Source organism: Manis pentadactyla, chromosome 2 (assembly GCF_030020395.1).
Source record: "Manis pentadactyla isolate mManPen7 chromosome 2, mManPen7.hap1, whole genome shotgun sequence".
Classification (NCBI taxonomy): Eukaryota; Metazoa; Chordata; class Mammalia; order Pholidota; family Manidae; genus Manis; species Manis pentadactyla.
The window spans coordinates 176530482-176553323 of record NC_080020.1 but is presented as its reverse complement, the minus strand read 5'-3'; the positions used below and the strand labels follow the sequence as shown (position 1 = coordinate 176553323).

The 22842-nt window shown below is 37.4% G+C and overlaps 1 protein-coding gene across 4 annotated transcripts in view; it reads right to left on the bottom strand.

Annotated features, from left to right (window-relative positions):
* Positions 1 to 21942, bottom strand: part of C2H2orf42 (chromosome 2 C2orf42 homolog) — a 38416-nt gene extending 16474 nt beyond the window's left edge. The window contains exons 1-10 of one of the 4 annotated variants that reach the window (XM_057497106.1): positions 21339 to 21815; positions 13715 to 13996; positions 12345 to 13179; positions 11518 to 11628; positions 9672 to 9776; positions 8274 to 8378; positions 5849 to 5956; positions 4410 to 4510; positions 4012 to 4124; positions 593 to 699 (exon numbers count right to left, since the gene is read on the bottom strand). In XM_057497106.1, coding sequence (XP_057353089.1) covers position 699; positions 4012 to 4124; positions 4410 to 4510; positions 5849 to 5956; positions 8274 to 8378; positions 9672 to 9776; positions 11518 to 11628; positions 12345 to 13167 — 1467 coding nt within the window. In that variant the 5' untranslated portion in view covers positions 13168 to 13179; positions 13715 to 13996; positions 21339 to 21815 and the 3' untranslated portion in view covers positions 593 to 698. Of the gene's footprint in view, positions 1 to 536; positions 700 to 4011; positions 4125 to 4409; positions 4511 to 5848; positions 5957 to 8273; positions 8379 to 9671; positions 9777 to 11517; positions 11629 to 12344; positions 13180 to 13714; positions 13997 to 21338; positions 21816 to 21891 lie in introns of those variants that run through there. The other 3 variants (XM_036908280.2, XM_036908281.2, XM_036908282.2) reach the window with 3 other exon arrangements.
* Between the last annotated feature and the right edge of the window lie 900 nt (positions 21943 to 22842).

Genomic DNA, 22842 nt, shown 5'->3' with positions numbered 1-22842 from the left:
TATAAGAACAAAGAAAAAACTGAAGGAACAAAACAGCAGCAGACTCGCAGAACCCAAGAATGGACTAACAGTTACCAAAGGGAAAGGGACTAGGGGGGATGGGTGGGAAGGGAGGGACAAGAGGGAAAAAGGGGCATTACGATTAGCAGACATAATGTGGGGAGGGCTGGGGAGGGCGGTATAACACAGAGAAGACAAGTAGTGATTCTATAGCATCTTACTAGGCTGATGGACAGTGACTGTAATGGGGTATGTGGTGGGAACTTGATGATGGAGGGAGTCTAGCAACCATAATGTTGCTCATGTAATTGTACATTAATGATGCCAAAAAAAAGAAAAAACTGTGTTTTTTCTTTATAGTAAAGAGAATTTTAATTTTATTTTAAAAACACTACCTGAAATGAAACAAAACACCTTATCCCGTGACTGCCTTTGCAAGATGAATATTTAAGTCAAGATCCAAAGTCCAGGACAGTGTAACGCACACAGCTTACCCACAAAGGAAGATGTGCTAATGAAACAGCTAAGTCACTTACCAACTTTGAGAAAAGTTTTTAGTTCCAATGGTCGCAGCACTGGTTGCTTTTCTATACGACCATAGGTTTCTGCTATGCTTTCTACTTCCACTTTAGGGCATTTAAACAGCTCGTAAGTCCCATCCCGGTTCTGGATAAAACTCCGGGTGATTTCCAAGGGCATCTAGATGTGAAGACAAAATGAAGAAAAGTGAGAAAGGGAAAAGTAGACCAACATCTGGATGACAACAGATCTTTTACTTATTCATTCTTTCCTGTTAAGTACACTCAAATTAGTTAAAACTTCCCTTTCTATTTTCAAGTAAATTCTGTCAATAAATCTGCCTTTTCTCCCTTACATCATTCACGGCTTTCCTTTTTTCTCTGTAACATTAATTTGAATTACAGCCAAACCACATACAAACTGAATCACTAACATCTTCATGGCTACACAGCTGCTACTGGCTCACACCTGCTCTAAAATTGGTTTTATTCCTTCCCCTATTGCTCCGCTAGCAGCATTCTTATGAGACCTCTGTTGATGGCACCTACAGCTAACCTCACAACTTGTGTGCTGCACACCATCACTGGGACTGAGCCAGACAGAACCTGAAATAAATTTTGTGTTTGCCACTAAACAATGCAGGGTGAGCTTTTCATGGTCTGTTTCTCATCTGCAAAATACAGTTAATACCAACACATGGTTGTGAGAGTGAATGAGGTGATGTAAGTAAATAACGCCCAATGGACAGAAGCTCAACAATTACTCGCTCTCTTGACTTTGCTCTGGGTTGCTTCAGGGCCTCCCTGAACACCACTTGTTCCAGGCTAGAAGCTGCCTCTGTGACAACCTGCATTTAAATAAGTTCCTCAGTGTCTTTAGTGCTAACATAGGCCTATATTTAGAGTTCACACATTAAGTTTTATAGCTATCAAACAACTTACTCTTTTTCTGAATATAACAATGCCTGGCAATTAAGCTAATCTTAATGTATGAATCACATTATGCTAAATTTTCTACACTATCCCATTATTGTTGGAAGGGAAAAGCCTCAGATATTCCGGATCTGCTTTAAAAAAAAGTTTACAAATGTCTAATACTTCCCTTGTGAAAAAGAACACAAACTAATTAAAGGTTATTTCTCTAAAGAGAATTAAACTACAATTTGGGAAGAGAGTTTAACTGTGCTGAGCCCAATGACTTCACAAATAATGTATCTTCTCAAATTACTTAAATACTTTCTATTTGCTGGCCAGTTTATCTAGGACTTCCATACCTAGTAGGGGATCATTATTTAATTTACAAGAAAAATTATCCCTTGGCCAACATCCAAAAGGTAAGAAACAACAAATGCTGGAGGATGCAGAGAAAGGGACACCCTCCTACAACTGTTGGTAGAAATGTAAATTAGTTCAACTATTGCAGAAAGCAATATGGAGGTTCCTCAGAAAACTAAAAATAGAAATACCATTTGACCCAGGAATTTCACATCCCTGATTCAAAAAGACATATGCACCCCTATGTTTATCGCACCACTATTTACAATAGCCAAGATATGGGAGCAACCTAGGTGTCCATCAGTAGATGAATGGATAAAGATGTGGTACATATACACAATGGAATATTATTCAGTCATAAGAAGAAAACAAATCCGACCATTTGCAACAAATGGATAGAGCTACAGGGTATTATGCTCATTGAAATAAGCCAGGCAGAGAAAGACTAAATGATTTAGTACCAAATGATTTCCCTCATTTGTGGAGTATAACAATGAAGCAAAACAGAAGGAAAAAAACGACAGCAGACTTGCAGACTCCAAGAAGGGACTAGTGTGCTGGGAGCCATGCTACTCAAGCTGTGTAGCAAAGCTCAGGCTGGAGGAAGACCCCCACAACGCAGGGGCCTTCACAGCTGGCTCCCTCTATTACCCACCTTGATTTTGTTATTCTCCATTATACTATTGGCTTTGCTTTTGCTTGCATTGTTGCCAAGGGCTAAGCTAACCTTTGCTAAGCAGCACGGAAAGGAGGAGAACATAAACTTCCCAGAAGCTTTTCAGGACAGTGGTCCTGAAGAACAGAACATGCAGAGGCCAGATGGCAATCTTGGCATAGAATACCAAAACCTGCAGGTAGCTAGTCAAACATTGACTACCCCATCTCCACCTAAGAGGGAATGCCCCCCTTGTTTGCAATGCTAGTGAAACTAGTGATGAAGAGTTTTATATGAAAATTAGAGAAATAGAGTTATGAGGGAATATTGAATAGAATAACCCTGACACTTAAACAATCTTCTCATGTTTTCTTCTATTTGCTACTTCTATAGCTTCTCTTCTTCCTTCCTAATTACAGCCCTTTACTAGAATTTGTGCCTCATATGTGAAATTACCAAGTACCATAATTCTTCCAAGTGGTAAAGATACCTCAAGACAAGTGCTGGGCCTGGAAGCCACGGGACATAAATCTGCAAAGAAGTGAAAAGCTAACCTTTCCAAAGAATATTGCTTCTCTCTCACTTACCAGCTTTACATCTCCCTGCATGGCCCCGGAAGATGGCTGGTTAGCCAGAGACGGGTAAGATTCCTCAAGGGAGGAACAACCTAAGACAGGCACAGTTGCAGGGGTGCCATCAGGTGAGAAAATGGGGGCTAACAGAGGTGAGGCTTAGAACCTCACCCCCCCCAGTTTTGAGAGAAATTGTCTACACCTGTCGATGTTTTGCTGCCCTTGTCTGGCTTGGATTAATACCTAGTCTATAGGCACAAACCTGATCATCTACACTTGCCTTCTTACAGCACTAAATCATGCTTTCTATCTTTATCTTGCATCTACCTACGATAGAATATTATGAGGAGATAAAATGTACCCATTGCATTAAAAATATAGATGATGATATCTGCCTAGCTAACTGTAGTAGTGAGTGACCTGTTTTTCACCCTGAGCTGATAGACTCCATAGTCACTGCTACATGCTGCACGTTTCTGTGGTCACATGCATTACTTAGAAACCGCTTTGCATAGAAACAAGAAACACTAAATAGAGTCCATGTTGCTAAGAAAAGTTTAGGTCAAGGAACAGAAAAAAAAATCACCTGTCTAACACTTGGCTAACCATGTATAGATTAGAAGGAAACAGAAAGAAAAAAGCTTGCCTATGCTTGTTAATCAAAAGAACAAATAAAAAATAATCATATCCTTGTGCAAAATGGTATAAATAAAGCTGTCATTGGCACTTTGTCGAGAGACCACCTCCAACTGACTCCGTGTCCTGTCTCTCCACACGCCGACTCCGTCCTGCACCTTCGGGCATCCCACCCCTAGACTGGAGCTGGACTCCCGCACTAGTGGTTACCAAAGGGAAGGAGTTGGAGAAGGTGGGTGGGGAGGGATGGAGAAGGGAATTAGGGGGCATTATAATTAGTGCTCACAATATAGGTAGGTCACAGGGAAGGCAGTACAGCACAGGGAAGACAAGTAATGACTCTAAAGCATCTTACTATGCTGATGGACAGTGATTGTAATGGGGTGGAGGGACTTGATAATATGGGTGAATGCTGAAACCACAATGTTGCTTGTGTGAAACCTTCATAAGATTGTACATCAATGATACCTTAATTAAAAAAAAAAGAAAAAAATCATCCCTGATTTCTGACCCAAAGGCAAAGAAAAAGGATACTCCAATTTAAGATCCTTCTTTTTTCAAGTTATAGGGAATACCCGTTAAAATCAGAATTGTAACACCTCGCTTGAATAATTCTGAATAATCACTTAGTATAAAAAAAGGGAATTCTCTTTGGTGTCTCTAGATCAAGGAACTGGCACAAACATACTTTCTGTTCTTGCTTCCCTTTCTTCCCCTCTTTGTTCTCCCACTACTGTAGAAATAAACTCTTACCTCTGGGGTGTCTAAGATTTGCTTAACTTGCAGGATATTAGTGATATGCCAGGTATACTTGGAAAAGGTTCCCAGTGGCAAGGCATCTTTCCGAACAAAAGCTTTAATGTAAAAGGGGAATAAAATTAGATTACTAAAAAGTAACATTCTCTATCACCATATTTGCTATTCAGTTTCTAGAGAGTTCAGTGCTCTGCTGTTCTTTCCTTATAGATCTCACCCTTTAAAAAGCAATTCTAGAGGAAAACCTATAATAGGGTTTGGCAGAAAAGTGATGAATCAAATGATATGGATTTCTGCTAATATAAAGTCTCTGATGCTTTGAGATGCTCCTTCTTTTTGCTCTTAAAAACTTGTTTCTCTGTATGGCAAAGCTATATGCACAGGACTCCATTATAAAACAGACTTTTACCTTCTGACAACTTTAGATATATCAGAGGTCAAATCATAATTAATATAATTACATGGAGTTTAAGCCTGCTAATGTGAGTGTCAATCTATTGCCATGCCTGCAAAATTATAAAAGAGTTCCACCAAAGGGCCTGCAAAAATAGCTAAGGGATGGGTTAAAATTAACATATTAGGCTTAAAGTTTAAACTGGAAGAATCAATGCTGCCTCAAAAGTCAGGTAGGCTGTGAAGACAAAGATTTATGGCCCTAAAAAGAGTGATTCACAGCTTGTACTATTCAAAGAAAGAATTAAAACTCAAACAGTTCCCATTACATCATCAAATGACAATTTACTGAAGAAACAGCATTTATTTCTAGCTGGAGTTACTTGGGCTATTTGCCACTGAGCAATCCTTTCTTCTTCCTTTTGTCTCCCTTATTTCCTTATATTCCCTAATCAGTACTTTCAGATCTGTAGTAGAAAGATATCATATAAAACCAAGAAATAGGTAACAGAATAATTTAATTATAAAGTGAATTACTCTAAAATAAAAATATTTGGTAGAAATGTGATGAATCAAATTACATGAATTTCTTATAAGTCTCTGATGCTTCTTGGAGATGCTACTTATTTATGTACACTAAAAATCTTCATAAAAAATTGGAAATGATGAAAAACAAGTTTTCATTTTTGATACATACTGTACTATGATTCCAGAAAGCCAGTCAAAATAATGATTGGAGCCTGCAATGCTTTTGTTGAAGCTGGTTCATAGCTAGAAAATATCAAACTTCTCGGTGGGCACATTCACTGCACTTCATTGTTTTCTTTTACCATTTCTTTCTGAATATTTCCTTTAACTCTTCTTGCTGCAATAAGGATGAGCCTCTGAAGACTGTGATCATTACTGTAAGAGCTGACAGGCTAAGGCTTTATGCACTGAGCATGTTACTAGAAGCCCTAGTCCTGAAATTCCCCATGACTTTTCCAAATATAATTCTCTAATGTCAAGACATCTATTGCTATTCCTGAGGAAAAATCCCATACCTGTGGTGGAGTTGGGAAGCCTTTTTTTTGCACTTCCTGCAGAGATTCTCTGTTGCAGGGCATCGAAAAAGGACTGAGGAATATGGAACACCAGTGGTTCTGGTTTGCCTATAGGGAGTAAGGAGAAACTCATTTAAAGAAACTCAGAGAGCTTTCTGATGTGCAGGAAAAGGTGGAGGAAATGGAATTGAGGGGAAGTAATAACTAAAAGTAAGAAAATTTCTTTATAGAGGCAAAAGAAGGCTTTGATTGATCTTTATGAGCCAAGCACTATCATCACCAGGCCTGCTCTTGATCCTTTGCAGTCATAACAAATGCAGCAGAACCTTGTCATCCACCAAAGATAACTTCAATTCCCCAACTTTGTAAACACCACCACAGCACAGACTTTCCCTTTAAAGAATATATGAAATGAGATGAGAACAATGAGGTTTGAGAAAGTAGATTTGATTCCCTCCAGCTCGCTGTCCCCAGGCACTCGCTACTTATATCCATGTCTAAGTGCAGTAACTGTATGCTCTCAGATGGTCAGGACCATGAATGCCAGAGACCACAAAGTCAGGACACTGTTTATCTAACCGGAATCATCAGTCTTTCTCTCTGAATATGATCTCAAGGCAGGCAAATGTTTGGAAATACTGAACAAATTTCTTAAAGAAGCTTGTAAGACACTAGGTCAACAAAAGGCAACAGAAAGTGTGTTCAGGGGAGGGGTGGAGAGTTCAGAGTTTTCCTAAAAACTCTGCCAAGGGGGAAGTCACAACAGAGGGAAAACATCAGGAATATGTGGATAAACATGTTACTTCTGCCTACCTGGATACACCTTAAGAATGGCTCTTAAAGACAGTTCAGATGCCATTTTAAAACAAAGGTCAAACCAAGAAAAATAAAAATGAAAGGTTTTCTACAATTCCATAGAAAGATTTCCATTCTTTCAATTGATTTTGCCTACTTTATTGAATGCAGACGTTGCTTAGGTTCACAAATCAATCTTGAAAACCTCTCACGAAAGACACAGGCTTACGTCCAGGAGAAAGCTGAAGGTGTGACTTTGACAAAGGTCGTGGTAATGGAGATGGTGAGAAGGGCTGGTGCGGGAATGAGATGAAGAAGGGCCACTGTGGATAGTTTACGTTACTGCCAGTGTTCTATTTTCTGTTTTGGGAGGTGAGCTAATAGGTATTTATTATATTATTTCAAACAAAATTTTAAAAGAAAAATAGACTCTTTAGCCCTCAGGCTATTTTGCTTTTCTAAAAAGTAACTTCTGAAGTTTTATTTATTCTGAACTAATATCAATAAAACTAAACATATATTTCAAGACCTCCATTCTTGTCTCTTTCCTCACCATGAAGTTTTAATTCTTCAAAACTTTTCTTCCTACTGAGCATCCATCTACTGTGTATGAGTGTCTCCTATTGAGTGCCAGGCTACTATTCAGGTTGGGATGCTTTATTAATTAATTAATTAATTTTATTATTTTATTTTTTACTTATTTTTATTAAGGGATGCTTTATTTTTAAAATGATATTCGTAAACTGCAACACATTCAGCAAAAAACATCAAAATTATATGAGGTCTGTAAATATGCCATGAGGAGTATTTGGAGACCTCAGATGTATCACTTGGAAAAGAGAAGACCAGTCAGGCAGGGCGATGGGTGTGTTTGCAGTGGCAGGGATTGCTTAGAAACAGGACCAGACCTATTTCATGTGGCTAGAGCACAGAACTAGAACCAACAGGAAGTATTATAAGCTAACATACTCATTTACAATGAGGAAGACCTTCCTCACAGCTCACTGTCCAGCAATGTTATAAGCTGCCTCAAAAGTGGCAGGTTTCTCATCACTGGACAAAGCCTGGAAAACCATCCATCAAGGATGTGGGCAAGGCAGTGGGCAAGGACTGGCTGGATGGTCCACTTTTGAAATTGCTGCAGTTCCACAGGATGATCACAATCAACCCAAACCCAGCCTGTGTTCTCTAATCTTCCTTAGCATGTCATGTAATTCTATATAACTATCTTAGCCTCACATTAGATTTTCTCTAAACATTTCCCCCCTTATTTTGATTTTAAGTTTGAGGCTTAGAATTATCTCCTAAGGCTTTGGTTTCATCCTCACCACACACACCCATACTAGTGTATGCATGGGCATGCATGCCCCAAAACCTAGGATCTCTACTACCTTTACTTATTATTTACTATGTTTTTTTCTCTTGTACCTTTAAATTCATTTTGCTGGTCCTCCATTTTAGTTATGTGATTATTCCTTTCCCTCATTTAGATTTCTACTTTTTTGTGACCCAATGTACTTTGGACTGAAGTCCAATTACTTTCCCTATCGAAACAGAGTAGAATTGCAACTCAATTACTTAAATATTTCTCTTACTTTCAGTAATAGTCTAGTTGAGTACCAGTACTTACCATCAAACTGATAGTGCATGGTTTGATGGATGCGCTCTGTGACACTCGCCAGCCAGTCTTGGAAGGATAAGGTCACTTGTGCCTCATCTAACAGCTGACTACAGGCTAGGGAAAAAAAAAAAACCAAAAAAACCTTCAGTAACTTTTATTTTTTCTTACAGAATAAACAGTTAATTGAAGTTTGAAAAAGCTAAGGAGTTTGTACAGAAACTCAGATATTAGATATACCAAGTGAAATGGGAGATTCAGATTTCTTTTTTTCTAGATGGATTCTTTTAAAAAATGAAAAGCTCTGAGAGACTAATGGGTTTAACATTGTTAACCATGGAAAGTTAGCAGCCAACACTGAACTGCAGGTTGAAGAATGGCCTTATACACATGAAAAGATGCTCCATATCACTATCACTATCACTAGGGAAATGCAAATCACAACTGCAATGAGATTATCATCTCACACCAGTTACAATAGCCACCAAAAATAATAACAAGTGTTGGCGAGGATGGAGAGAAATGAGAACGCTCCTACACTGTTGATCCCTTTTATAAAGAGATTATGATGCCTTAACTACTAGTCATCCGAACCTAAAATTCTCATAGGTAAATGCACACAGCGATGATATTGATTAAAGGTTTTCTTTTTTCTTTGTGCCAAAGGAAGTAATGAAAACATTTTTTAAATCTTCTGATAGTTTTGATCTTTTTACTTCCTGAACTTCCAAAAACATTTATCCCTGGAATGTCTAAGTTCTTAATAACTTGTTAACTAAGATTTTGGTCTTGTATTATTTGCTATTTAGGTATTGGTCTTACTTTCAAAACCAGAGAATAAAGGTAGGGATTATATATGGTTTTTTAATAACTCAGACCTACTAAAGGAGAGTTAAGAAAATGCTGATCCCCAAATTTACAAGCTTAATTATTCTGAGAAGTGATATATATAAATGTAAGTTATGCTCAAATTAAGTTACTCTATCTCATAAATTCAGAATGATAGCCATGCTAATGCTTTTAGGAAGGTTTTCGAGCTTCACTAATTTTGGAGAACAGACTATACTTGTCTTTCTCAACAAATATTTATCAATACATAATTGTAAAATACATTTCTTTTTCAACTTTAAATCTCCAAACCAATAATGTGGGTAATAAACAATAAAAGGAAAATATTCTATAAAATATATGCTGCCAAAACATGTCTGTAATTTTTGTTGCATTTGTTATTTAGATTTGAGCATGATTTGAGGCTAGTGTGAGGACAGACATCAACCTCAGTGCTTGCTAGTGTTTTTTCTTAGCAGTCCTTGGGGGACAACATGCAATATGTCTTTTGGTTATATTAGTTTGAGCCTCTTTAGGATAATTTTCCACCTCTTTAGCCTATTCTGGGGAAGGGAAACTTACCCTGCCTTTTTAATGAAGAAGCAACCACAGGCTTTTTCAGCCCACCTTTCCTTAGATTACTGCATATTGAGTCTTGAGGCAACAGTGAACTGTTCGTCTGCGCACCTAAACCACAAATCATCATAGTGTTTAATAACATGTCTGCAGAACATAAATCGATGTTCATTTCTAAAGAGTCTGAAACATATAAACAGTCTTTGCTAATCTTTAAGATAGCTTCATTTCAAGAAAGAATTAGCATTAGCTTTTATACATGACATTTTAAGTTTCTTACATTCTTTATAGGAAATTGAGGGGGGCGGGAGAGACAAGAAGTGAAAGGAAGGAAAGAAATTTACTCATTGCTCCCTTCTCTCAGACAATCCCTATTACTTTTTCTGATGAACTACCACCCATTTTCTTTTTTGTGAACAGTAAATTTTCCTGATTTTGTGATTTTAAGTAGCCATGAGTATGCCAAGATTATCAGGTTTAGCAACATTTTTTTGAATTTCAAATAAATATTTTTTAACTAAGCATATTCCAAAATTACACAGGAGTTATTCATTGTTTATCTAAATAAACACTAAAAAGTTATTCATTGTTTATCCGAAATCCAAGTTTAACTGACTTTCTGTACTTAATTCTGACTACCCAAGTGATCTGAACATTTTCCAACTTCTTTATAATCATTTTTAATGGCTGCTTGATATTCTGTCAAGTAGTTTTCATGGTTCATTTAACTATCCCCTGTGGTTGGCCTTTACCTAATTTTTTAACATTATAAGTAACCATAAAATGAGCATCTCTGAATAACATGCTTTTTCTGAACCAAGGATTATTTCCTTAAAAAGGATTATTTATAAGTGGGACTATCCAGTCAAAAAGTAAGAAATTTAAAAAAAAATTTTGTTTTCCTAGGAAACCTCAAAAATGTTTACTTTTCAAATAATGTAATGATATAACAATCTCTACCCTATATTCCTGCCTGAATTGCCTCTCAAAAACACAGAAATGACCACATCTCATTCTTTCTACAACTTCTCAGCACCAAAACTACTGTACATGACCATTTGACCTACTTCCAACAATCTCCCTATGGGTAGGAACTTAACAGATACTGCAAACTACTTTTACAAATGGTTACAGCAACTTTACTACACTAGCCATGCCAAAGAGCAATATTTCACCTTTCCCTATGGTGTAATGATTTAAAAAATCTTTGCTAATTTGGTAACAAAAACTATCTAGTTTTAATTTTGCATTTCTAAAATGTTTACATTTCACTGTTTTACTAGTGAGTCTGGAGTTCAGTTCACATGCATAGACCAGGTAATATTTTCTTTTTGTTTAGAGTTGAAGTCCTTTGACATTTATCTACTAGAGCACTTTAGCATTTTCATATTGATTTAAATCCTTAACTTGACACTGCTATACTTGGATTAAAAATAAAAATATATATATACATATATGGTGCCACATGGTGAAATGCAGATAACAAACTATACTCCTAACTTAGTGTGGAAAATATAATTAACTATTGTCACAAAAAATTTTTAAATGCTCCTTGGATAAAAACTATATAACACTTCCTAAGGTAGATTAAGGTGTAGACTATCTGAATGTTTAGGGGATGAACAAACATATACAATAATAAAAGTGGAGTGTGGATGGATCTTAAACTTGGCCAGTGGAACCAACTCTTAGCTTGACTTAAAGAATCATCAATGGAGGGTAAAATATTTTTCATTAAAAGAAACATAAGAAACATTTCTTATATTTGCTGAGATTCAGTGAAACAGACAAAACACTGTAAAACAATCTCTAAAGATAACACACTAAAAAAACAAACCAAACAGCTGCTCACCAGATATTTCCTCCTTTTTCCTCTTCTTTGGCTTAGAGGCAGTAGACTCACAAGCAGATACTGTTGATTCTGAATGGCAACCTAACTGGGGCACAATAATCTCTTTAAGACCTAAAATATAACAAATTTCTGAATTATTAATACTATCTAAGAGTAAGTATGGGCCTCTGCCTAGGGAAAAATTATATATAATAAAAATCCAACCCCCCAAAACAAATTATAGAGTGCCTGTCTGCTTTAAAATAAGTGCCTTCAAAGAACTTCCCCAAACATGTTTTTGTTCATAGGCATTAATATGATAAGACTCCAAAGACAAATGTAAAACTAGAAACTTAGAAGCTGCTGCCTACTAAACATCATTAAGAAATGAAAATAAAGTGTCTGCAAGATTAAAATGTCAAAAACAACAGTAACAAAATATTTGATTTAGAAACTTCTGAAAATCTTTTGAGCAAGTGACTAGTTTTCCACATCTTCAAGGTAAGAAATGAGCCAGCCAACTGAAATAAAAGGGATTTTTTGTGTGTGTTACTCATTTTTACTAACATAGGGCATCTGTGGAGGAATAAAAAAATCCCAGCAAAGCTAGCTTTGCTAGATTTGTCTCAATGAAAATGCCCAAGTTTCTTAATCATTAATTTCAACCAACCAGCCAACCAACCTTTATGCAAGTGTGCTGACTGGGATTAAAAGAAGGAATGCTTTTCATTTGAATTAGCTAGTAACTGCTTCTGAAGGTTGCTACGACACTTTCCAAATGCCAGCAGTGGAATTCTTCCATTGCTGTTTTAGAAAAACAGATTAACTGTGTCAACCATACCACCTACCGCTGGAATCAAAATTTAGGAAGTGTGAGAATTCCTGAGCCAATGCCTCATCACTGGCAAAGGCACAGACGCAAGCAAAGAAATGAATGCATCTCTGGGCTGCCTCATCCTTGGAGGCATTCGACTTGTGCGATTTCAGAGTCTGGCAGGAGCAGAAGAAACGACGTTCAGGCAAGCTTTTAGCACTGATTTTCTGCACAAAGGATGTATGCAAGTACCCCAAACTATGCTTCTGGCTTGCCTTGCATTTCACCACCAAAATGTTTTTAGTAACTCTCTGTACAAGAGGACCTGTGGGTTCTGTGGCCAACTGCCAGATGGTTTGCTTGGTTTCTGGGGAGGCCTGCATTGCATTCAGAACCGAGCTCTTCAGAGTCAGAGGGGTGGCCTCTGCCTGGCAGTTCACTGCCAATTTGATGTGCTGGCACTGGTTTTCCACAACGCCCTGAGTGGCAGCTTTTAGGCATGAGGGGACGTAACACCGTCCAGAGCTCAGCTGAGTGATGATTGTCCCATCCACCGTCTGGATTGTCGTCTCTGATACACCTAGCTCCACAAAGCATCTATAATCAGGTCCCCTGTCTCTTTGCCGCACTGAGTAGACCTGCAGATCAGAGCCTGTTACGATTTTGACAGCTTCAATACTAGGCTGCTTCCTTGCACCATAGCGGAATATGGTTCCACATGTCTTGTTCTTACAGCTCAGTCCCCGGGTTCCATTATATGTGCCACATCGAGGACACTTTCTGATTCCCCTCAATGTGGCCTTCCCCAAATCAGATAAAAAAGCTGGGACTTTAGTTCTCAGAGTGTTTGGTTCCATTTTTCACAGGTCCTAAAAAAGGCAGCAAGCCCATCAGCATGAGTATACATTCACACACACACACTTAAAATCACTTCTGTATATTTTACTTTCTGTACTTAATATCGTAAGTTATCCACCATTTTCAAATTGTATCCTCAAAGCATCAATTTAAACCCTCAAAGAAAATAAAAGTGAAAAAAACTTTGCCTTTCATCTCTCTCTCTCTCTCTCTCTCTATATATATATATGTATTTTTTTTATTAAGGTATCATTGGTATATACTCTTATGAAGGTTTCACAAGAAAAACAATGTGGTTATTACATTTACCCCTATTATCAAGTCCCCCCCCATACCCCACTGCAGTCACTGTCCATCTCTCTCAATATTTTTAAAAATCCTAATATAACAACTGGGCATTTCTGTAGGTTCAATCCTGTTCTACACAACAACCTGGATGAGTTAACCTAATCTTTACATGCACAGATGTTTAATTTGAGTAAGGACTCAAGAATGGGAGAGATGAGTTCCTTTCCACCATTCCCCCAAAACCCAGCCCAATCCTACCTGTATCAGCTGCCAGAGCAATTGGAAAACAGAGTAACCTAAATTCTTAAGACCTAAAAGGTGTTTCATTAGTTTGTGATGATCACAGAGGACAGGTGAAGACATAATCATTTGCAGAGTAAATGATACTGTTTAAGCCAAAGTCTTCTTAAGTTTGAACTCTACGGTGTAACAATGAAGACATTCTGCCTCCTCCTTCTCGGCCGGCCAATGGCAAAGCTCCTGCCCAATGTTCCACTGTCAAAGAAGATGCCCATTGCCCTAAGTGGAGCACTTGGCAGTCTGTAAGGAAAACAAGAAAAAACATTAAAGTTATATAAAGACAGGATGATCCTTTCTTCTCAGAATAGGAATTAAGTCTTTCACAAATACTTAAGAAATATCTGACAGAAATTGTTATGGAAATGGCTGTTTTGTACTTCTGACTGCCAAAAGGTAAAATAGTGCTGATGTCATTACACAAGGAGTTGTCCATAACACCTAGAGCCACCGTATAAAACTGGTCAAACACTTCTCCTTCCTAAGGGCAACGAATTACATTTTTAAAGTGCTCTATGCTTTTCAAAGGGCTTTCACATTTTTGTTTGAGCCTCACAATAACAGTATCTCATTTGAGCCAAACAACCACTTCTCAGATGAAAATTTTAAAGTTAAGTAACTTGCCGGAGGTAACTCAGCAAAATCAACAATGCAGTTTTCAATACCCAGTGTCAGCTGAGAAGAGTGAGAATCTCTGCTTTTGATCCCCAGTGAACCTCTGTATACTTACCCACTAGATTCTAGATTCTAGAAACATTTTTACTATTTTTGCTTTATTACATATTTATCTACCCTGTTTTTCATCTATCAATCCCTCTTCTATTTTGATGCATTTTATAAGTAAATTGTAGGAATTAGTTCAACATGCCTACTAGTAACTAAAGTTCAATGTTTTAAAGCTTTTTTAGAAAGGTAATTTGCTTGTGATTTTGAAATAGGCTATTAGCATTGCTTTCCCACCCTGGCCCAAAAGGATAGTCTTGATAAAATATTTTCCCTCCACATCTTCTACAGTCCACTGATTAACAAACTGCAAAGTCCAAACAAGAAAAGTCTAAGAATGTCCACCTCTTCAATTTGCTATGACCTAATCCCCCATCTGTAATATTTGCTGAGTATCCACAGAGTGAATAAAACTTTGTGAAATATGATCTACAGCAGGGTTTCTTAACCTTGCCACTACTGACATTTTGGGCTAGATAATTCCTTAATGGGCTGGGGGGCGCTGTCCTGTGCAGTTTAGGATCCTTGGTCTCTACCCACTAGATGCCAGTAGCAGTCTACCCCTCCTCTCCAAACTGTAAAAAAGCTTAAAATGTCTCCAGGTATTGCTAAAAGGTTCTCTGGGGGGCAAAATCACCCATTAAAAAACACTCATGGAGACACACTTTCCTTTCCAAGTTAACAAACGTCTTTAGTAGGTATTCTCATTCAGCTAAACACGGGTTCTCAGGGAGGAATGTTGTTCCAAAGGGAAAAAGAGGAGGATTTAGTTTGCCCTTTACGCCAGTTGTCTGTGAACAAATCTTGTAACTTCTGAGTTACAGGTTATCTTATATTTGCAAAGTGGGGAAAAAAACATACATATGAAAAAGCTTAGCAAAAAATCAATTTTAAGAGTTATGTTGATGATGATTTAACATGTCATTAAAGTAGAAAAAAGAACAACCTTGCTCACTGAGGAAAGAACTGGTTTGCAGCTATGTGGGGAAGCCGTGAGGTGATGTAGTTTTTGCCTCATCATGGGAGTTCCACTCCTTCCTCTTATTTTCCTTTTATTTTTTTATTATGCCCTGTAGAGGGCAATTTATTAGTATCTTTCAAAATTATAAATGCACATCTTTTTTAAACTTTTAATTTTGGAATTATTTCAGATTTATAGAAAAGCTACAAAGATAGTCAGAGTTCCTGTAACCAGCTTCCCCAAAAGTTAACATCTACCATAACCATGGGACATTTGTCAAAACTAACGCTTTAACACTGGTAGAATACTATTAACTCTACCACAGACTTGGATTTCACCAGTTTTTCCACTAATGCCCTATTTTTTTAGAATAAACTTTATTTTAGAATAATTTCATATTTTCAGAAAATAGTCAACTTACAAAATTATAATGTAAAAGTGGAAAAGTACAGACCCCTTTTATGCCCTACTCCTACCACTACCACTATCCCCACATCCCCCCCCCAAATCCCCACTCCTCAAGCATAAATACAGTTACCAGCAGGCTGGCTTATAGCCATCAGATTACTTTATGTTTATAAATATATGTATGTATGTACTTTCTTTTTAGAAAAATGGAATTATACACATTGCTCTGAAGTGTGCTCTTTTAAAATTTTATCACAGATTTCTTTTCATGTTAGCATGAATGGCTCTGAACACCATTTCTACTGACTGCACAATAATCTGTTATGTGAATACACTATAGTTTAACCAGCTCTTCCAATGGGTTTTTAATTCTAGACAATGCTGCAATGAACATCCTAAACATTTATCTTAGCATACAGATGCAAGTATTTCAGTAGAATAGATTCAGAATATTATTTCTGGTTTTCTTAAAAATTTACTTGGGTACAGAGTACCCAAATCTTACAGTACCCAATTTTACAGAGTAAGATTTTATTGGGAGAAAAAGGTTCTACTTCTAAAAATGTTTGAAAAGTACATCAGTGATTACATGAATAAGGGGAAGAGATCCAAATAATTTTAATCAATACACTACCTTACTAAAATTTCCTAAAATTATACAACATATAAGGAAAATTTAAGGGCAAAAATTATCATTAAATATCTTATTCCTCCTGTCTCACTTTGTATACTCAAATTAATTCCAGGTAGTTAAAACATTCCATTACAAAAGACAGAACTGTTAACATAATAGAACAAAAAAGTGTGGAGGTTTTAAAATGTATTTTTTAAGAATATCAGAATGAGGGTATCCTAAATGTCACTGAATCCATAAAATATTGATTAAATTTTTCCTGACTACATCAGTTCTTTTTTAAAAACTCTTTATTGAGGTATATTTTACATATCATGACATTCACCCGTTTTAAGTATAGAACTCAATATTTGTTAAATTTATAGATCACTACAATAGTTTTAGAATACTATCATCACCCCAACAGATCCTTCTCACCATTTGCAGTCAGTTACCATTCCTACCCCCATTCACTAATCTGCTTTCTGTCTCTATAGAGTTACCTTTTTTGGACATTTCATATATATGGTATATATGGAATCAAACAGTATGTGGCCTTTTATGTCTGGCTTCTTTCACTCAACATGTTTTCAAGGTTCAACCACATTGTAACATGTATCAGTACTTCATTCGTTTTTTATTGCTTAATAGTTTTCACTGTATGGAAATTATATGTATATCATTTTGTTTATCCATTTACCAACTGACAAATATTTGGACTGTTTCCAATTTTTGGCTATTATGAACAGTGATGCTGAGGGCATTAACATGCAAGTCTTTGTATAGACAAACACCTTCATTTCTGTTGGGTGGATACCTAGAACTGGAATTGCTGGGTCATATGGTAAGTTTACACTTAATTTTTAAAGAAACTGCCAAACTGCCTTCCAAAATGGCTGTATCATTTTACATTCCCACCAGCAACATAAGATTTCCTGTTTCTCCACTTCCTGGCCCACACTTACTGTCTTCTAGGTTGTAGCTATTTGATTACAGTGGAGGTAAAATGGTATCTCATTGTGGTTTTAATCTGCATTTCCCTAATGAATAATGGTGGTAAGCAACAATTTGCATGCTTGTTTAATCAGTGTCTCTTTGAAAAAACAGCTATTTAAATATTTTTCCCATTTAAAAATTAAGACTGATTATATTTGATTACATAAAAATAAAATATTCTGCATGGAAAAAAGTACCATAGGCTATATCTAAAGACAAAACAAACTGAGCAGCAAAAGCAGTACAAGATGTGTATTCTGATAACTACAAAACATCATTCAAAGAAATTAAAGACCTAAAAATTGGAAAGAAATCTCAATTTCATGGTCCAGACTTAATATTGTTAAATGGCACTACTCCCCAAACTGAACTGCAGATACAATGTGATCCCCTCCAAAATCCCAGATACCTTTTTTGCAGAAATTGACAAGATTCATATGGAAATGAAAGGCACCAGGAAAAGCCAGAACAATCTTGGGAAACAACAAAGTAGAAGGACTCACACTGTCTGATTTCAAAGCAAATTAAGACAATGTGGACAGAGAAGGACAAGTAATGTATGACCTCCCATGTAAGTAGAACCTAAAAAAGCCAAACTCATAGAAACAAAGAATGGGCGCTGGTGGGGGATGGGGGGAGAAATGGGGAGATGTCAGTCAAGGGGTACCAACTTCGTTATAAGACAAGTAGTTTTGGGGATCTAATGTACAGCTTGGTGACTGTGGTTAAAACACTGTTATATACTTGAAAATTGCTAAAAGAGTAAATCTTAAATGTGCTCACCACAAAAAAGAAATGGTAATTATGTGACATGATGGGGGTGTTAGCTAATGAATGCTATGGTGATAATCAATTTGCAATATGTTAAGTATATAAAATCAACGTGTATACCTTAAACTTCACAATGTTACATGTCAATCATATCTCAATAAAGTTGGAGGGAAAAAAAAGACAGTGTGGTACCACTTAAGGATAGAAATACAGAACAATGGGATAGAACTGAAAGTCAGAAATAAACCTTCACATTTATGAGCAATTGATTTTTGACAGTGATACCAAGATCATTTATTGGGGAAAGAATAGTTCTGTCAACAAATGGTGCTGAGACTACTAGATATGCACCTGCAAAAGAATGAAGCTGGATCCCTATCTTAACACTGTATTCAAAAAATAATTCAAAATGGATCAAAGACATAAATGTAAAAGCCAAAACTATAAAACTCTTAGAAGATAACACAGGAGTAAATCTTCATGATCTTGGATTAGTTAGTGGTTTCTTAGATATGACACCAAAAGTATAAGTGACAAAAGAAAATAGAAAAATTGGGCTTCACCAAAATTAAAAACATTTGTGCCTCAAAGGATACCATCAAGAAAGTGAAAAGACAACTCCACAGAATGGGAGAAAACATTTATAAGTCATGTATGTGATAAGGGACTTGTGTCCAGAATACATAAAGAACACTTAAAAGTGAACAATAAAAAGACAAATAACCCAATTTAAAATAGGCAAGGAGAAGAGGGAGCCAACATGGCGGCGTGAGTAGAGCAGTGGAAATCTCCTCCCAAAACCACATACATTTTAAAAAATACAACAAATACAACTCTTCCTAAAAATAGGCAAGGATTTGAATGGGTATTTCTCCAAAGACGTTATAGAAACAGCCAAAAGACATACGTTCAACATCATGTCCTTAGGGGAATGGAAATCAGATTCACAATATGTCACTTTATAGGCACTAAAATGACTAAAAAAGAGACAGGTGCTGACATAGATATAGAAAGTTGGAACCCTCATACATTACTGATGGTATTGTAAAATGGTGCAGCCATTTTGGAAAATTGATGGTTCCTCAAAATGTTAAACAGAATTACCATATGACTCCACAGAAAATATATGCCCAAGAGAACTGAAAACATAGAAAAATTTGTATAAAGATGTTCATAGTGGTAGGATTCATAGGAGCCAGAAAGTAGAATCAATCCAAATGTCCATGAACTTGATGAATGGATAAACAAATGTGATATATCTATACAATGGAATATTATTGGGCCATAAAGAGAATGAAGATCTGATACGCGCTACAACATGGATGAACAAACATTGAACAGACAACAAAAGGCCACACATTGTCTGATTCCATTTAAATGAAATACCCAGATTTGGCAAATGCACAGAAAGTAGATTAACTGCCAAGGGCTAGGGGTAAAGAGGGAAATGAGAGTGTCTGCTAATAAATACAGTTCTTTTTAGGGTAATGAAAGGTTGTACAACTCTATGAAATTATAAGATCACTTAACTATAACACTTTAATAGGTTGAATTTTGTTATGTGAATTATATTTCAATAAGGCTGCCATTAAAAAGGGAAGATATTTAGAGTGCAAATGTCAAAGGGCTAATTTCCTAAGAGTTTTTGTAAATCAGAAAAAGAAAAGCACTAGAAAAATGAGCAAAGGGCATGAAAAGACAGCTTATCAAAAAGAAAAAAGAAAAATAGTTTTAAACATCTGAAATTCAACCTTATAGTGAGAAGCAAATTAAAATGACAATACTTTGACAAAGTGACAAAGAAGGTAAATGTTCTCATTGTGTTTGCGAGGATGTGGAGAGATAGACACTGCACCATTTTAAGTGGGAGTGTAAACTGCAACATCCTCTTTAAAGGGATTTAAATAAAATAAATGTAAAACTTTTGACTTAGCAATTTCACTTTTAAGATTTCAGAGTTGTATTCTCACATGTACACAATTATGTACAACAGAAAGTCTAAGAGCTGACTAAATAAGTTATGGTGTGACCATACAATATGCTACTATAGAGCAATTAAAAAGAATCAGATCTACATGTATTGATAAGGAAGGAGTATCAAGATATACACATAAGTAACAAAATTTATGAGGCCTGTATTTGCCGAAGAAAATGAAAACATTTAATTTGAAAAGATATATGCATCCTTATGTTCACTGCAACATTATTTACAATAGCCAAAATATGGAAAAAAGTGTCCACTGATGTATGGATAAAGAAGATGGTATATATATGTATATATACATATACACATATGCACACAATGTAATACTAGTTAGCCATAAAAAGGCAAGAAATCTTGTCACTTGTCACAGCATGCATGAGCTTAGAGGGTATTATGCTAAGTGAGACAGATCCGAGAAAGGCAAATACCATATGATTTCAGTTATATGTGGTATCTAAAAACAAAACAAGTGAACAAACAAAAAACTCAGAGAGAATAGATTAGTGGTTGCCAGAAGGGAAGGGTTGGGGGCCGCTCAGGAGTGGAGAAAGGGAGGGAATCAAGAGGTACAAACTTCCAGTCATAAAATTAAGTCATGGGGATATAATATACAGCATTGTGACTATAGTCCATAATTCTGTATTGCATATTTGAAAGTTGCCAAGAGAGTAAATCTTAAAAGTTCTCATCACAAGGAAAACAAAATTTTTTGGTCACTTTCCCATTATATATAAATATCAAATTTTTATACACCTGAAATGAATGTAATGTCAATTTTACCGAAAGAAAGAACTTGTATTTGAAATCTGTATTTAAATCCTGCCTAAAAAAGTCTCTTCTTCCTCAGCAAGTTTACAAAATAGCTTCACAGTGTAAAGAAACTGGTCCTGGAATACTTAGCCCACAAACCCTCCCTGGAAGTGATGGGCTTTCAATCAGGTACTCTTTGGCTGTAGATACAGTTTGGAGGATGCTGTTTAATGCTTGTGAAGCACAGTAAATGAAGAGAACGAATTATGTCTTGATTGTAAAATAAATTTGCTAAGGTTTACTGAGTATAACTAAGCCCTTCCCATGCATTTACTTATGTACTGTTCACCACGATCCTGTGCAGAAGGTACTATTTTACCCATTTTAGAGATGAAGAAACTGGCTCAGAGAAAGAGAGATTTTGATGTCTCACAGCCAGCCACCCGATGATCTAACGCTGCATTTGGCATCTGCTGGATTCCTTGTCAAACCACAAGGGAGAGGAAGGGGCAGGCCTATAAGGCAGGGCTCCCGACTCCTGGTCCAGGGTGCTTCCATCAGCACTGCGCTGCCTCGGAATAGCGGAGAAAAGGCGCCGGGTTCAGGCCGTCAAGTGTCTGGGAACCGAGCCCGCGGGAGGCGAAGCTCGCATTCGGCTTCCGGGACCCAGTCTGCCCCCGACGCACCACCTAGGGACCTGCTTCCCAGCATCCTCCCCGCGCGGCCGCTCAGTTCCGGTCCTGAGTAGGCCCAAACCCGAAGCATCACCTGGTCTGCACCCTGCAACTTGGACACGCTCTCCGCCACGATTCCCGACTTAACACTTCTATCCCACCGCCATCCCGCCTTCTGGGAACACGGCCCCCTTATCTGCCCTGCGCCCCCACCCTCCCAGGACAGGCCCAGGGCCCCAAGCTGTTGACCGCCCTCACCTCCTGTCTCTTCGCCTGCCGCGGCCTTTTACAAACTCGGCCAAACTGTTCACTGTAACGACAGTCGTTATTGGTCGGAGCCGCCCACGTGCGGCGAGTGCCCGCTCACCTCATCTAGCACTGTTTGATGGGAGTTGTAGTTTCCTTTTCATGCAGGCGGCTGATGTTCGCCGCAGAGTCCCGGGGTGGAGTTTACTCTTGTCCTGGGGGCTATAAGGGTCAGGTAACGCACTGGGCTGTAGTGCTGGCCGACCGAGCTGATAGGGCAGGCACCGATATGGCTTTAGGGCTGGGCATGACTGTTTAAGGCCTAAGAGAGCCCTTTTTCTGAGCAGAGTTCCATTGGTCATTGATGCAAAAACCTCACGAGGTTGGCTACGATTTAGCGTTCTGTCAGGGGGAACTTGTCCCCCAGATCTTCGCTGTTTCTGTTACTTCTGTGTTCATATCAAGTTATCCTTTTTTCCCTTAACTACACTGACATACTGAACGTTTTCTCTTATACAAAGAGTTGAACTCGGTTTCCTGTATGTCCTAGTTCTGGTTGTTGTAATCACACAGAATAAATCTAAAAAGAATTTGTTCACGATTAAAGATAGCTCCTGAGGACAGTGTGTTAGAGGTGAGGGCTGTGTGTGTTAGAAAACTCTGGGATGAGATTTCTTGCACCTTTGGCCCTTGTCAAGCTTGTGGTGACGCTGTGGGCAGGTTGCTGGAGAACCTTAGTCTTCTCAACTATATTAATTAGAAAAATAGTCCTTTCCAAGACTAAAATTCGTTACGTTGTTTCTTAAACTGGAGGTAGGGAAGAAGAGTACACTTTTTCCAAGAGATTTTTCCAATTTTGTCTATTTTGATTGTAAATTTTAAAAATGATTATCAGTGTATCCTGATCATCTGGATGATCACCTGGTAATACTATGGGGTTTCAGTGCCAGGTTGTGTTTATGA